At 44.2% G+C, this 12,573-nt stretch overlaps 1 protein-coding gene across 2 annotated transcripts in view; it reads right to left on the bottom strand.

The window, feature by feature from the left end:
- The window catches only part of ARIH1 (ariadne RBR E3 ubiquitin protein ligase 1), a 501,132-nt gene that overhangs the window by 286,056 nt on the left and 202,503 nt on the right, over positions 1-12,573 (bottom strand). For both annotated transcript variants that reach the window (XM_078685029.1, XM_078685030.1), the window contains exon 4: positions 5,326-5,418. In XM_078685029.1, the coding sequence (XP_078541155.1) occupies positions 5,326-5,418 (93 nt within the window). The remainder of the gene's footprint in view (positions 1-5,325; positions 5,419-12,573) is intronic.

Genomic DNA, 12,573 nt, shown 5'->3' with positions numbered 1-12,573 from the left:
GGAACAAGCTAAATGGTGGGAGGCCCAATCCCTCCAACGATACCTGGATGTGGGCAGAATACCAAGGGGCCTCCGCATCATGTTAGCGCCAAATTATGAGACTCCAACCCCTGATTTGATGGCAGAATGGGGGGAGTGCAATCTGGACTCTTCACGTCGACTAATGGAAATATTGGTGAAACACGCCATAATCGATAGAAGTGTATTACAAGACAAGATTGAGGTGCTAGAAAAGGACATAGAATTGCTGGGGGATCCACAACAAAAAAAACAACTGGTGGATGAAATGATTGCACGTTTGAAAAAAGAGGAAGAAAAAATTAAAAACAGAAAAAGTTCTAAATTCAGACGGGATAAGGAGGACTATGCTAACGGGCAAATCTTTAAGTTTGCTAAAAGATATAATTCACCAAGAATGGCAACTGAACAAACGTAAAGGGACGAGGAGTGCGGAGCGAGAACCTGATGAGCCTCCATCAGCCTCTGACTTCAGCTCTGCCGCTGAAAGTGGATCAGAGTCTGATAACACCCAGGGAGCTAGATCAGCTCTGAGTAATGTGAGGCTGACGTTGGGGGAAGAATTGGAGGTTCTCAAAAGCAGCCGCAGGGACACATTGAGATCCAGCACCAAGGAACAAAACATAACAGGGCAACAAGGCGGAGGAGGGGATGCAGGCAAGCAAGGAGTAGGCATCAAGAAACGAGGGAGAGGGAGAGCTCGCGGCCAACAAATGGCCTAGGAGAGGCACCCAAAGATCTAACCTCACTAAATGCCCCAACAATAAGTTCTAACAATTCTATTGTAAACTTATCTAGCGTCACCCTAACTACGGCTGAGAACCAGTTGCTAACACTGGGGCTGTCCTTTTGCCCGGAATCAAACTTTAACTATACTCAAACACGTGCAGATATTTACAAATTTATACGCAAGCTAAAGTTAAAGTTTCATGAATAACGTGGTACCCGAAAAAATGAGGAAGATAAGGCCTCACAACAACAGTTGGAATTACAAGGCCTAGTAGGAGCGAACTATGACCTACTATATGACATGCAAGGATTGGAGAGAGTGGGGAGTACATCTATTGACCCCTCGCAACCTTCTACAAGTGCAGGTACCACGGATCCTATCATCGGACGGACACAAATAACAGGGACAAATATAAAACCTCATACATCGTTCAAACCCAAATCCAAATTTGTACCAGTGATGGCACGTGATTCAATAGAGGTGTTCAATGAGCAGTTGGTGGCACAAATAAAGAGACTAAACATTCAAAATTGCAGATTAAAAAAGAGTAACACCAATCAGGAAAGAAAATATTGACAATTGATCAAGAAATTAAAGGACAATGATAAAATAATAATCCGCAATTCAGACAAGGGAGGGAACTTGGTGCTGTGGCCGGTGCAGGACTATTTACAAGAGGCCTACAGCCAACTCAATAACATCGAGTGTTACAGAAAGGTTCCCTATATGAAGCACAAAGACACCCAGGAGGAGCTTTACAAACTATTATTGGCTTGGAAAAGTGCGGGAATGTTAAATTGGGAGGAATTTAAATATTTGAAAAAGGAGCATCCTACTATCCAGGTGATTTATTTTATACCAAAAATCCATAAAGATATAAATAAACCACTGGGGCGCCCTATTATTTCGGCATGTGATGGCTTTTGGAAAATCTCTCAAGGTACATTGACTCCTTCCTACAAGGTATGGTGAGGAACTTGAGATCTTATGTACAGGATACCAGTGACTTCCTTAGAAAAATCAGAAATTTGGAATGGAGGTCGTCTTACTTATTGATAGCCCTTGATGTGTCCAGCCTCTATACATGCATTAGAAATTGTGATGGCCTGAGAGCCATAGAATACTTCCTCAAAAGTAGACCAATTACATATTCCCAGCACTCGAATATGTTGTCGAAAATGATAACCTTTTGCTTGGAGAACAATTTGTTCCTCTTTGATGGTAAAATGTATCAACAAATACAGGGTGTAGCTATGGGGGCCAGCTTCTCCCCAGTTATGCCTGTTTATTTATGGGCTGGTAGGAGGAGCTGGTCCTCAGGCGACAATACGAAGCAGTGGGCGATAGCAATATAGTAGTTTGGTTACGCTATATTGACGATTTGTTTATAGTCTGGAATGGTAGCAATGAAAGTGCCAACGAGTTTTTACAACAATTGAATCACAATGATGTTAACCTTCATTTCACGGCAGAGATGAGTAGGGAAACAGTAACCTTTCTGGATGTGAGAGTACAAGTGACAGCAAATGGGATCAGTTCTACTCTGGATCGGAAACCTACATCAGGAAACACACTCCTACATGCCTCCAGTGCACACCCCCCACATTTGCTAAGGAGCATCCCATATGGGGAGATGCTCCGCATCAGGCAGATATGCAGTGATGAGGCAGATTGTGAAGTGAAACAAGGTGAATGTAGAGATAGGTTCCTTGATAGGGGGTACAGTTTGGAGGTGATACAGGAGGCAATTGAGAAAACAAAGGTAATAGCCAGGGAAGATCTCTTGCAATATAGAAACAGAGACAAGGCTACAGGGGCAGAACAGGAACCAATTAGGCTTATCCTTGGGTTTTCTAAACAGAAACATATCAGGGAAATAGTCCGTAAGAATTGGCCTATTATCAAAGGTGATCCGGTAATAGGAGGATCCATGCCCAAAATGCCGTCGATAACCTTTAGGAGAAATTGCAATATGGGCTCTTCTCTGGTAAGAAGTAATTTCCAGTCAAAGAGAAAAGCACCATGGTTGTCGGAAAAAACAGGCTATTATAAGTGTGCTGTATGCAAAGCATGCCAGCATGGGATCAACACCACAAGTTATACCCCGGCCTTTGGTTACCCGGCCAGCAGAATAGGACAACATATCACCTGCAAATCTGATTTTGCGGTGTACGTGCATACCTGCAGTTGCAACCGGCGGTATGTAGGAAGCACTAAATTGCCCGTGCATAAGAGAGTACTGCAGCACATCCGGGCAATCTGCAATAAAGATGAAAGCTACCCGGTAGCACGACATTTTCAGCAGAGCTAGAATAGTGACCCAAAATATTTGAAATATTTTGCAATAGATACTATTACGCCTCAAGGAAGAGGGGGTGATAGGGAGAGCAAACTGAGGAGATTAGAAACATCATACATACTCAGGCTCGACTCGAAGCACCCTAACGGCCTCAATACCAGTGAGGACCTTTACACTTTCTTATGATCACTTGTGCAAAAGAACTTGTAGGACAACGCATCACAGAAAATATATCGTTACTATAAAGTGTCATGAGGATATGAAATGTACGGAAAGGGACATGGAATATTGCAGGAAGATGTTGATATCATTCATCAAATGTAAATATGTGTATATATATGAAATGAAGTGTATGATTTTGTGGCGATGAAGTAGTAATGGTTTATATATTTATAAGGATTTTGGACTGTATATTCTTTTTAATCATTATATAGAAAGTATGTTTAATTTTGATACTTCTGATATTTATGATGGTTTCAATTAAGGATTGGTCCTGGCAATTATGAATATTTATAGACTGGATTAACTGCCCTTTCAACACCATGCACTTTACTTCTACAATATACAGTATTTTCATGATTGAATGTCGCCTTGCTGACAAAACTCTGATTATTTTAACTTATACGAGTATACTTATCACTTAATGGTTGAGCACTATTTAATTTTATTTAGGCACTTTGATAAGTTGATTGGGAATATTATGAAGACTCGGTTAAGGCACTATTGGCATTGATGCTATAAATAAGTCTGCTAGCATATGAGGAGCCAGCAGAATAGATTCCATTTATGGAATGTATTTGATTAATTGGAAAAGGAACTGTTTGAAATTTCCAAATTGCACAATTTTATTTGTCTGTATTTTACAGTCAATGTGATCTTTTATATGCATTATGTACCTAAACGAGAGTATGTCTTCTATGTTTACTAAGGGGCTGCTTGTGCACATGCACTTTAAATAGCGATGGGTGATGCCTTTAGGCTGTCATGTGATCAAGGGAGGGAGAGATAGATAGATAGATAGATAGATAGATAGATAGATAGATAGATAGATAGGATAGATAGATATAGATATATATAATACTGTCTCCTCAGTTTCTTCTTAAAACTGTCCCAGGGATCCTGCACAGCCTGAGACACTATCGTTTATGGATTTCCAAAATTGGGAGCTACATTCATCTTCTAGTACAACATGTGACTTTAAGTGGCCATTTTGGGACTCATGTTTGTGCAGATCAAATTAAGTGCCAATGTATTGAGTCATTTACATGCTTTGAGAAGGACTTAAATGAATTGAAGGATTTATATAAAAACTAGTGGAGCAACTATAACTTCAGTTGACAGTGCTAAGCTTATTTGGAAGGTTACTAACCCCCAGGATGACCTCTACTCACTGGAAATGTATTTCAACAAGTTGAATAAGTTCTGAGCTACAGGATATACTTCTACACTGAAATATATGAAATGCTGTGGCGTTCACATCAGGTACATATTAACAAAAAAAAAGTTTACATCAATATTTAAAAGTAAAAAAATCTTTATCAATTTAGATTTCAATGCGCTGTGCTGCTCAATTTGTCGGATTGCGACCGCTTCAGTTCCCATTTTTAAAATAATACATTGAGTACCTACTAAAATGTAAACCCCTCATTTTCTGCCAATATTTTCTTCAAATATACTTATCCATATTGAGTAAAGCACCGACATTTAAGTACACAGGCAAATTAGAGCCCATTACCCTACCACAAAAGCAAATACCAGGATCCGAATTCTTGTTTTCCTTACATTGTACATGGCCATCTATAATCGTTCAACCTAGACTCATTTTCAAAGGAGAGCTCCCGCTAGACCTGGAACAAATAGTAAGTAGGCTCTCCTTGTTATGTTGATTAAAAAGGACAGCAAGAATGCAGTCTATAAATCAAGCTACATGTCAACTTGTAAGGTGTTTTCTTCAAAAACTTGATACTTTCATTGCCCTTGGCACTGTTTAAGAGGGTTTGGTTTTGCCTCATTGTGCTCTTCTACAGAAATTCTTAATTTACAGGGCAATTAACAACCAACAGCAAACTCTAGCCAACTAGATTCATCCAGTCTTCTTACGTCTTCAGTAAAAAAAAGTTTTTTTTAAATGGAGTGATAAGTATGCCATGAATGGACAGTGAACTAAGTCATTGAATACGTTCAAGAATGGCGTGGCTACTGTTGTATACAGCATATGTCATTAGTTAAAAGAAAAACCAACCTGGTCACCTAGAATACAAGTACTTCAATAGCATACCTGTCCCATGCCTTCCTCTATAATTTTGGTAGTTAAATATTCACTCCAGCACTGCATACAGAACTTGTGCCCACACTCTAGGCCTGTAAAGTACTGCAAGACAAAAATAAATATGGGCCAAGTTTTAGGCAGTGTTGAACACTTCATAGAAATAATCATTAATCCAAACAATCTTACAGCCCGTCTCCCCAATAACTCTACCCCTTTTATAGCACAACATAGTGAGAAACTGAAAATATAGATTATGAGACTAACACAGAGGACAAGGGAAAGAGCATGGAAAGTAACACAAATTAAATTTCACTGGCAATTCTTAAAAGGATCATAAACTTTAGAAATAATTGTACAACTTCAAGACAAAGAAGCCAAAAAAAAAATTACTTACCTTTGGGAACTTTCCTTCTTGTTGATAATTTAACCACAGATTCCACACCTTGTGAATATCCCCATGCCCCAAACTGGATCCGAAAAACTCTAAAAGCAGTGCTCCTGCACGCAGATGGGAGACATCCTGCTACTGCTTAAACTCTATCCCACTATGGACATAAGCGCTCCATGCCCACTGACAACAGTTTTTTTGGAAGCTTGTCTGTTTCCTAAGAAATGAAGCCCATCAGCAAATCTGAATAATCAAAGGGCTGATTCCTAAATTGGGACATTTTCAGATGGAAAAAATAGACCATGCCACCGAATGGGGGAGGTGAGAGGCTGGCAAGGAATCAGAGATTTGATAGGTTATTCATCAGAAAGAGCATTACCAAAGATAAGTACCTTGTTTTTCTGATGGATACTTCTACCTGCAGATTCCTCACCTTGTGCGTAGATAAAAAAGCAGTTTCTCCCTGGTTAGTGGGTCTGTGGAACAGCTCTAACTAAAAGGTCCTCCAGGATCAAGCAGGCAAAATACTCATCCTGGCAGAACGGAACAGGTTACTTACTTTTGGTAATGCTCTTTCTGGTAGAGACTTTCTAGCCACAGATTCCACACCTTAAGGTATACCCAGGCGTCAGACTGGATCTGAAAACTTTAATAGTACCTATGTGAGCTGCAAGGTGGCGGCATGCGGCTCCACATTAATGCCATTCTGTTCGGGAAGTGATGTGCAAGGCCTATATAGGCCCCCACTCCTGCACATTCAGCTGCTTTCTAGACCAAATGCACCACCGGACGTGAAGCCCCAAAAGCAAACTAATAAACCAGTGTGCAGATTCCTAGCTGTGGCATCTTATAAATGAGTAGAGTCCAACCACAGACTGGGAGGATGAGAGGGTAGGGGAGTAATCTGTGCATAGTCTACCGGAAAGTGTGTTAGCAAAGTACAAGTCACTTGTACTTCAGAGAGAGACAGCTGGATGCAAATTCCTCCCCTTGTGAATAGATACCAGAGCAGTACCTAAGGGAATATGGACTGTGAATGGACTTTAACCAGAAACTCCTGGGGGACAGAGCAGGTACTGAACCCTTCTTTGCGGATTTGGATGTCAAAGCAATAGTGCCTCAAACGTATGGAGGGATGCAGATTTAGCCACCTGGCAGATGTCTGGGACAGGGACCCTGCATGCAAACTCTGGCAGCAGCTTTGGCCCTGGTGGAATGGGCACGCAGCCAGTCAGGAGGCTGCTTTTTTGCCAATGCATAGTATTCCTAAGGCAGGGCATAATTTAGCATGAGATGGTACACTTCTCCACTGCCTTGCTTTTTTTTGCTTCGGCGAACCCCACAAATAGCTGATCGTCCACCCTATAAAGATCAGCGCTCTCTTAAGAGACCAAGCAAGTAAGTCTCTCATCCTCTTTACAAGGAAGAGGCAGAGCATGAAACTTTGGCAGGGTGATAGTTTAACCTATGTGGAACTGCGTCACAACTTTCAGTAGAAAGGATACAAGAGTTTGGTGAAGCAGCATGTTGGGGAAGAAGGTGGGGTATGGTGGATGGACAGAGCCTGAAGCACACTCGGATGCCATGTGGAGGTGTTGGCAATTAGGAACACAGTAAATATTTTATTTGCGCAAATAATTAAAATCGTTGCAATTTGTACAGACAATAGTTAAAAAATTGAAGGAAAAGCATTAATCAAATTTGAGTAAAAACAGTGAACACATAGAAAAAGAGGACAGTTAATTTTTAGTGCTTAGAGTTCGTTCTTGGCCAACTGGTGGTAGTAAATTATTAATCAGTCAACACACTATTTTGGACCTGGTCTTCTCTTTTTGTGTTTTTTACCTTGACTATAGGGGGCATGAGTTGACAGGTCGATAAAATATTTCCCCTCTGACCCTCTGCACACTTGGTTTTTATGATAGTAAATTATTAATTTCAGACATGAATTTTACAAAACGAGAGGCCATCTGAGGTGAGTCGCCCCTTATGCACAATTCTAGTGCTTCTTGGCATGTCCTGATATTAAAAGAAAGCTAGATCGGGTGCAGCCAGAAAATTTGTAGAGCAGGTAAGCGTCTGCAAATGCACAGGATGTGAATTAGGTTTTCTTCCTCTTGTTTACAGAAGCGGCATAGTGTAGAAATTGCTTGCTTATATCCTTGTCTGAACTTATACGCCATCAGTGGAATTAAGTCAAAACGAAATCTCATTAGTTGGTGCTTTACATATGGATTCATTGGCGATGAGAGGTAGGGCGGTAATGTTTTCGGGGCATAGAGTTTAGAAGCCTAACTGCCACAAGAGAGCTTTAGCACTGATTGTGCGTCATGTTCATAGGACAGAATGTTTGCTTGCTTAGTCAATAGATTGGATATCGTCTCTATGGGTAGCGAAGCTGACCATATATCCTGGGCCTTTAATGATTCCAAGCAATATGACAAATATTTATTCCAGGTGTTTCTGATTGCTAAGCAATGACCATATACTGCTCTCTAGGGTGTGAGGGCGAGCATGTTTTGTTTTTCTTGCACTCATTACCCAGTGTTGGGAAGACCAGGAGAATTCCATTTGAATTTGAGCGTGGGAGGTCGAGTTTGGTAGTTGGAACACTCTGCGGAAGCATGCTGACTGGGCTTTATCTAGCCAGGTGGACATTTTGTCTTTGTAGGTTGCAGCACCGAAAGCGATTGTCGGCAGGAGTTTTGCGCCTATCAATCTTATTAACGGGGCAAAATCCGGGGAATTATTATTATTATTACTAAAAAATTTGATAAAGCGCGTAGTCACCCGAGAGTATCCCAGCGCTAAGATCCATACAACTGCAGGTCAGTGGGGGCAGGGGGGGAGGTTAGGATTAAGGGAAGAGGTGGGTTTTCAGCCGCTTTCTGAATCGTAGATAGTTAGGTTCTGTTGTCAGGTCGCGGGGTAAGGCGTTCCAGAGGCGTGCAGTGTGAACTGAGAAGGGCCTTCCACCTGTGCGTGCCTTCTTGACTCTGGGAATAATGAGGAGATGTTCCTGATCGGAGGGATCTTGGGGCTTTATATGGTTTGATGAATTTTCTTAAGATCGGGGGGCCTTTGTTTTGAAGCAGTCTGTGAGCCAGGCAGAGGGCTTTGAACTTCACTCGTTCTCTTACCGGGAGCCAGTGGAGAAGCTTCAGGGCTGGTTTGGCCGAGGCTCTGGCAGGAGTGTTGGTGAGGATCCGGGCAGCTGCGTTTTGGATCCTTTGTAGCTTGTTCAAGGTTGCCTCAGGAGCGCCTAGATAGATGGAGTTACTGTAGTCGAGCCTAGATAGTATCAGGCCCTGGATCAACAGTCTTTGAGAGGTGGAAGGAAGTAGGGGCAAGATCTTTCGAATCGATTTGAGGAGCCCGAAGCACGTCCCGGCTACTTTTTTTGCTTGTGTTGTAAACGATAGATCTTTCTCGAGCCACACACCCAAGCTTTTAACCTCGGATTTCGGGTCTGGAGGCAAGCCTAGACAGGGTGGCCAGATGTTCTGTGAAAGGGAGAGCCCCTTCTGACCAAGGAGGAGAAGGTCAGTCTTTGAACCGTTGAGTTTCAAAGATGAACGGTTCATCCATCCTTGTATCTGCGTCAGACAGTTGTATAGGTCCGCAGGTTGTTGGCTTGGGTGAGATAAGGACACCACTAGTTGTGTGTCGTCAGCATAGCTGACGATACTCACTCCGAACGGGGTGACAACCTCCTCCAATGGGGACATGTAGATATTGAATAATGTGGGGCTCAGGGAAGAGCCCTGAGGCACGCCACATTGGAGGGGTGTTTCGGAGGAACAGGTGTTATTCTCCCAGATCTGAAAGGAGCGATGACCCAAAAAAGACGATAGCCAGGACAGTGCGGTTCCTTCTACACCGACACTCCTGAGCCGGTGGATAAGGAGTTGGTGGTTGACGGTGTCGAAGTCCGCACTGAGGTCGAGGAGGATCACTGCCACTGATCCTCCCGCGTCTAGAAGTGCTCTGGCCTCCTCCTCCGCCACAAGGAGGGCGATGTCGGTGCCCTGCCCTGGGCGGAATCCCGTCTGCGAGCTTTTCAGCCGATTATTGGTTTCCAAAAATTGTGAAAGTTTTCTATTCACAAGCTTTTCGGCAACCTTGCTAGTTCCTGGGAGAAGAGAAATTGGCCTATAGTTGGCCAGGTCCACAGGGTCCAGGGAAGGTTTTTTAAGTAGCGCTTTGACGACTGCCGCCTTCCAGCTGGAGGGGACGACTCCCTGTTGCAGTGAGGCGTTGATAAGATGGGTGAGGGGGGGGAACAATCGTGGGTGCTACTCTCTTGAGGATACGTAGCGGCGCAGGGTCCCTGGGAGATCCGCTTTTGATGTTATAAAGCGTACTTTCGACCTCTTCGGCAGTCACTTGTCCCCAAGAGGTGAGACAGGGGGAGGTAGGAATATTATTGATCTCTTTTTTTTCGCTCGGGTTTGTGGTTGGGATGGAGTCAAGGATTTTCTGGATCTTCTCCGTGAAGAAGTTAGCTAGTTTATAGGATTTTTCCTCATCTGCCTTGGGGTCTGGTGGGGTTCTGGGTCCGGGGTCCGGGACCTTAAGGAGTTCCTTTAAAATAGTAAAAGATTCCTTGCTGGAGCAAGCGGAATTTTCTATTCTTTCTTGGAAGAATAAGCTTTTGGTCTTACGAAGGGCGGTTTTATAAATTTGTAATGCGGAGTGGTAGGCATCCTTCTTTACATTAGACTTATCCTTCCTCCAGGAGCGTTCCGTTCTCTTGCATTCCTGTCGCAGAGACTTGAGCTCCGGCGTGTACCAAGGAGCGGGGTTCACTCGTTTGGTATGTTTGAGAGTGGTAGTCTTGGGGAGGAGTTGGTCCAATGAGGATGTGACCCAGGAATTAAACTGTTCGTCGGCAATGACAGGATCAGTGGAGAGGGTAGGTATAGAGTCTGAGAGAATAATGGCCCATTCAGCTGGTACAAGCTTGTGCCAACGTCGGTCGGTAGTCCGGATTTTAGAGGGTTGGGGGGGTGCTATGATTAGATGACAGGAGATAGGGATTAGGAAGTGATCTGTCCATGGAAGAGGGAGTCCAGTAGTGATGTCCGCAATATTGGTAAGAACGGGATCCAAGAGGTGTCCCTTGTCGTGGGTGGGTCCGTTATTGACCAGCCGGATGTTAAATGACATAAGGTCCTGAAGGAGATCAGATGCTATAGAATCTGTGGGGTCTGTAAAGTGAAGATTGAGGTCGCCCACGAGGAGGAAATTAGGGGCGGAAGAAGCTAATTGTGACACCGTATCGGTGAGAGCGTTGATGAATTTCCCTGGTGTACCCGGAGGGCGATAAATCAACAGTCCTGAAAGGGAGTTTGTCGGAGAAGTTTGGAGGGCGAAATGACAGCTTTCGCAATCTTCAATGTTGGCATTGCTGGTTCTACAGACAAGGTGTTCTCTATAGACTATTGCCAGCCCCCCTCCTCTCCCTTTGGGTCTATGTAGGGTTTGAATAAGATAGCCTGGGGGTAGGGCATTGACAATGTCAGAATCTGAGCTAGCAGAGAGCCAGGTTTCTGTGAGAAACAGTACGTCCAGGTCTTGGTCTAGTATCAACAGGTTGGTTTCATGCGCATGCTTGGGGAGGGAATGGCAATTAAGGAGGCCCATCTGTAATCCAGGCTTTCCCGTGATCTGAGCGACTGGGTTACAGCGTGCACAGTTGGTATAGGGTTTACCTTCAACGTGGATATAACGGCACTCCTGATTTTTTTCCGGATGAAAAGCCCGGAGCATGTCACTTGTGTACACCAGCCGATCATGAGGCAAATCCAGCAGAGTTCCTGGGCCTGGGTCCGGCTGGGCCCAGACGGGCTTGCCTTAGGCGCGCCCGCTGCGCCCGTCCGCTGCGCGTACGTGAAGTGCACATGTTTTTGAAGGCGGAGTGGGCGTGGCCTCGAGCGAGTGGGCGTGGCCACAGGACCGGCTCACTCGCTGCTGGCGGCGATTATTTGGGCGTTTCCCGCTGCAGCGTTTAGCTCTGCTGCTAGGCGGTGAAGGTGGGAATTAAGCCCCCAGTCTTAGTGCAGTCGGGGTGAAAAAGGTAGGATTTACAGTGACAGTTTATCACACACAAAGATTAAAATTCAGCGTAGCTTCATTAAAACAATGCTCCCGGCTGTGCCTCAGGAGTACAATCTAACCAGAGCTTCCAATCAGCTCGGTTTTTGAAGGCGGAGTGGGCGTGGCCTCGAGCGAGTGGGCGTGGCTACAGGACCGGCTCACTCGCTGCTGGCGGCGATTATTTGGGCGTTTCCCGCTGCAGCGTTTAGCTCTGCTGCTAGGCGGTGAAGGTGGGAATTAAGCCCCCAGTCTTAGTGCAGTCGGGGTGAAAAAGGTAGGATTTACAGTGACAGTTTATCACACACAAAGATTAAAATTCAGCGTAGCTTCGTTAAAACAATGCTCCCAGCTGTGCCTCAGGAATGGAGTGCTCTCTTTGTTCTAATGAAAGCCCCCTCCAAACTGTGGGCGACACTCTGCATTGAGGTTATATGCACGGTCGGTCTCCCCTTATGGTCTATCCAGACACCCAAGTATTTATATGCGGTGACTGATTCCAGTGCCTTCCCCTCAATAAACCAAGTGTTCTTTCTTGTTTTCAGGGGCGATACTGTCATCACTTTGGTTTTGTTGATGTTGATCTCCAATGTGTTGGTGTTACAATACAGCACAAGGGAGTTGAATAATCTTTGAAGGCCCACCTGGGTTTGATCGAGGAAGATGGTGTCATCAGCGTACTGCAGGGTTTGGATTTTTGTTAATTGGATTCGTGGTGGAAAGGCTCGGCATCGGGCTAGCCCTTCAGGGAGGTCGGGGAGGTACAGGTTGAA

The sequence above is a fragment of the Lissotriton helveticus genome, chromosome 3_2 (genome assembly GCF_964261635.1).
Source record: "Lissotriton helveticus chromosome 3_2, aLisHel1.1, whole genome shotgun sequence".
NCBI lineage: Eukaryota > Metazoa > Chordata > Amphibia > Caudata > Salamandridae > Lissotriton > Lissotriton helveticus.
This window is presented reverse-complemented; position numbering and strand designations above follow the sequence as displayed.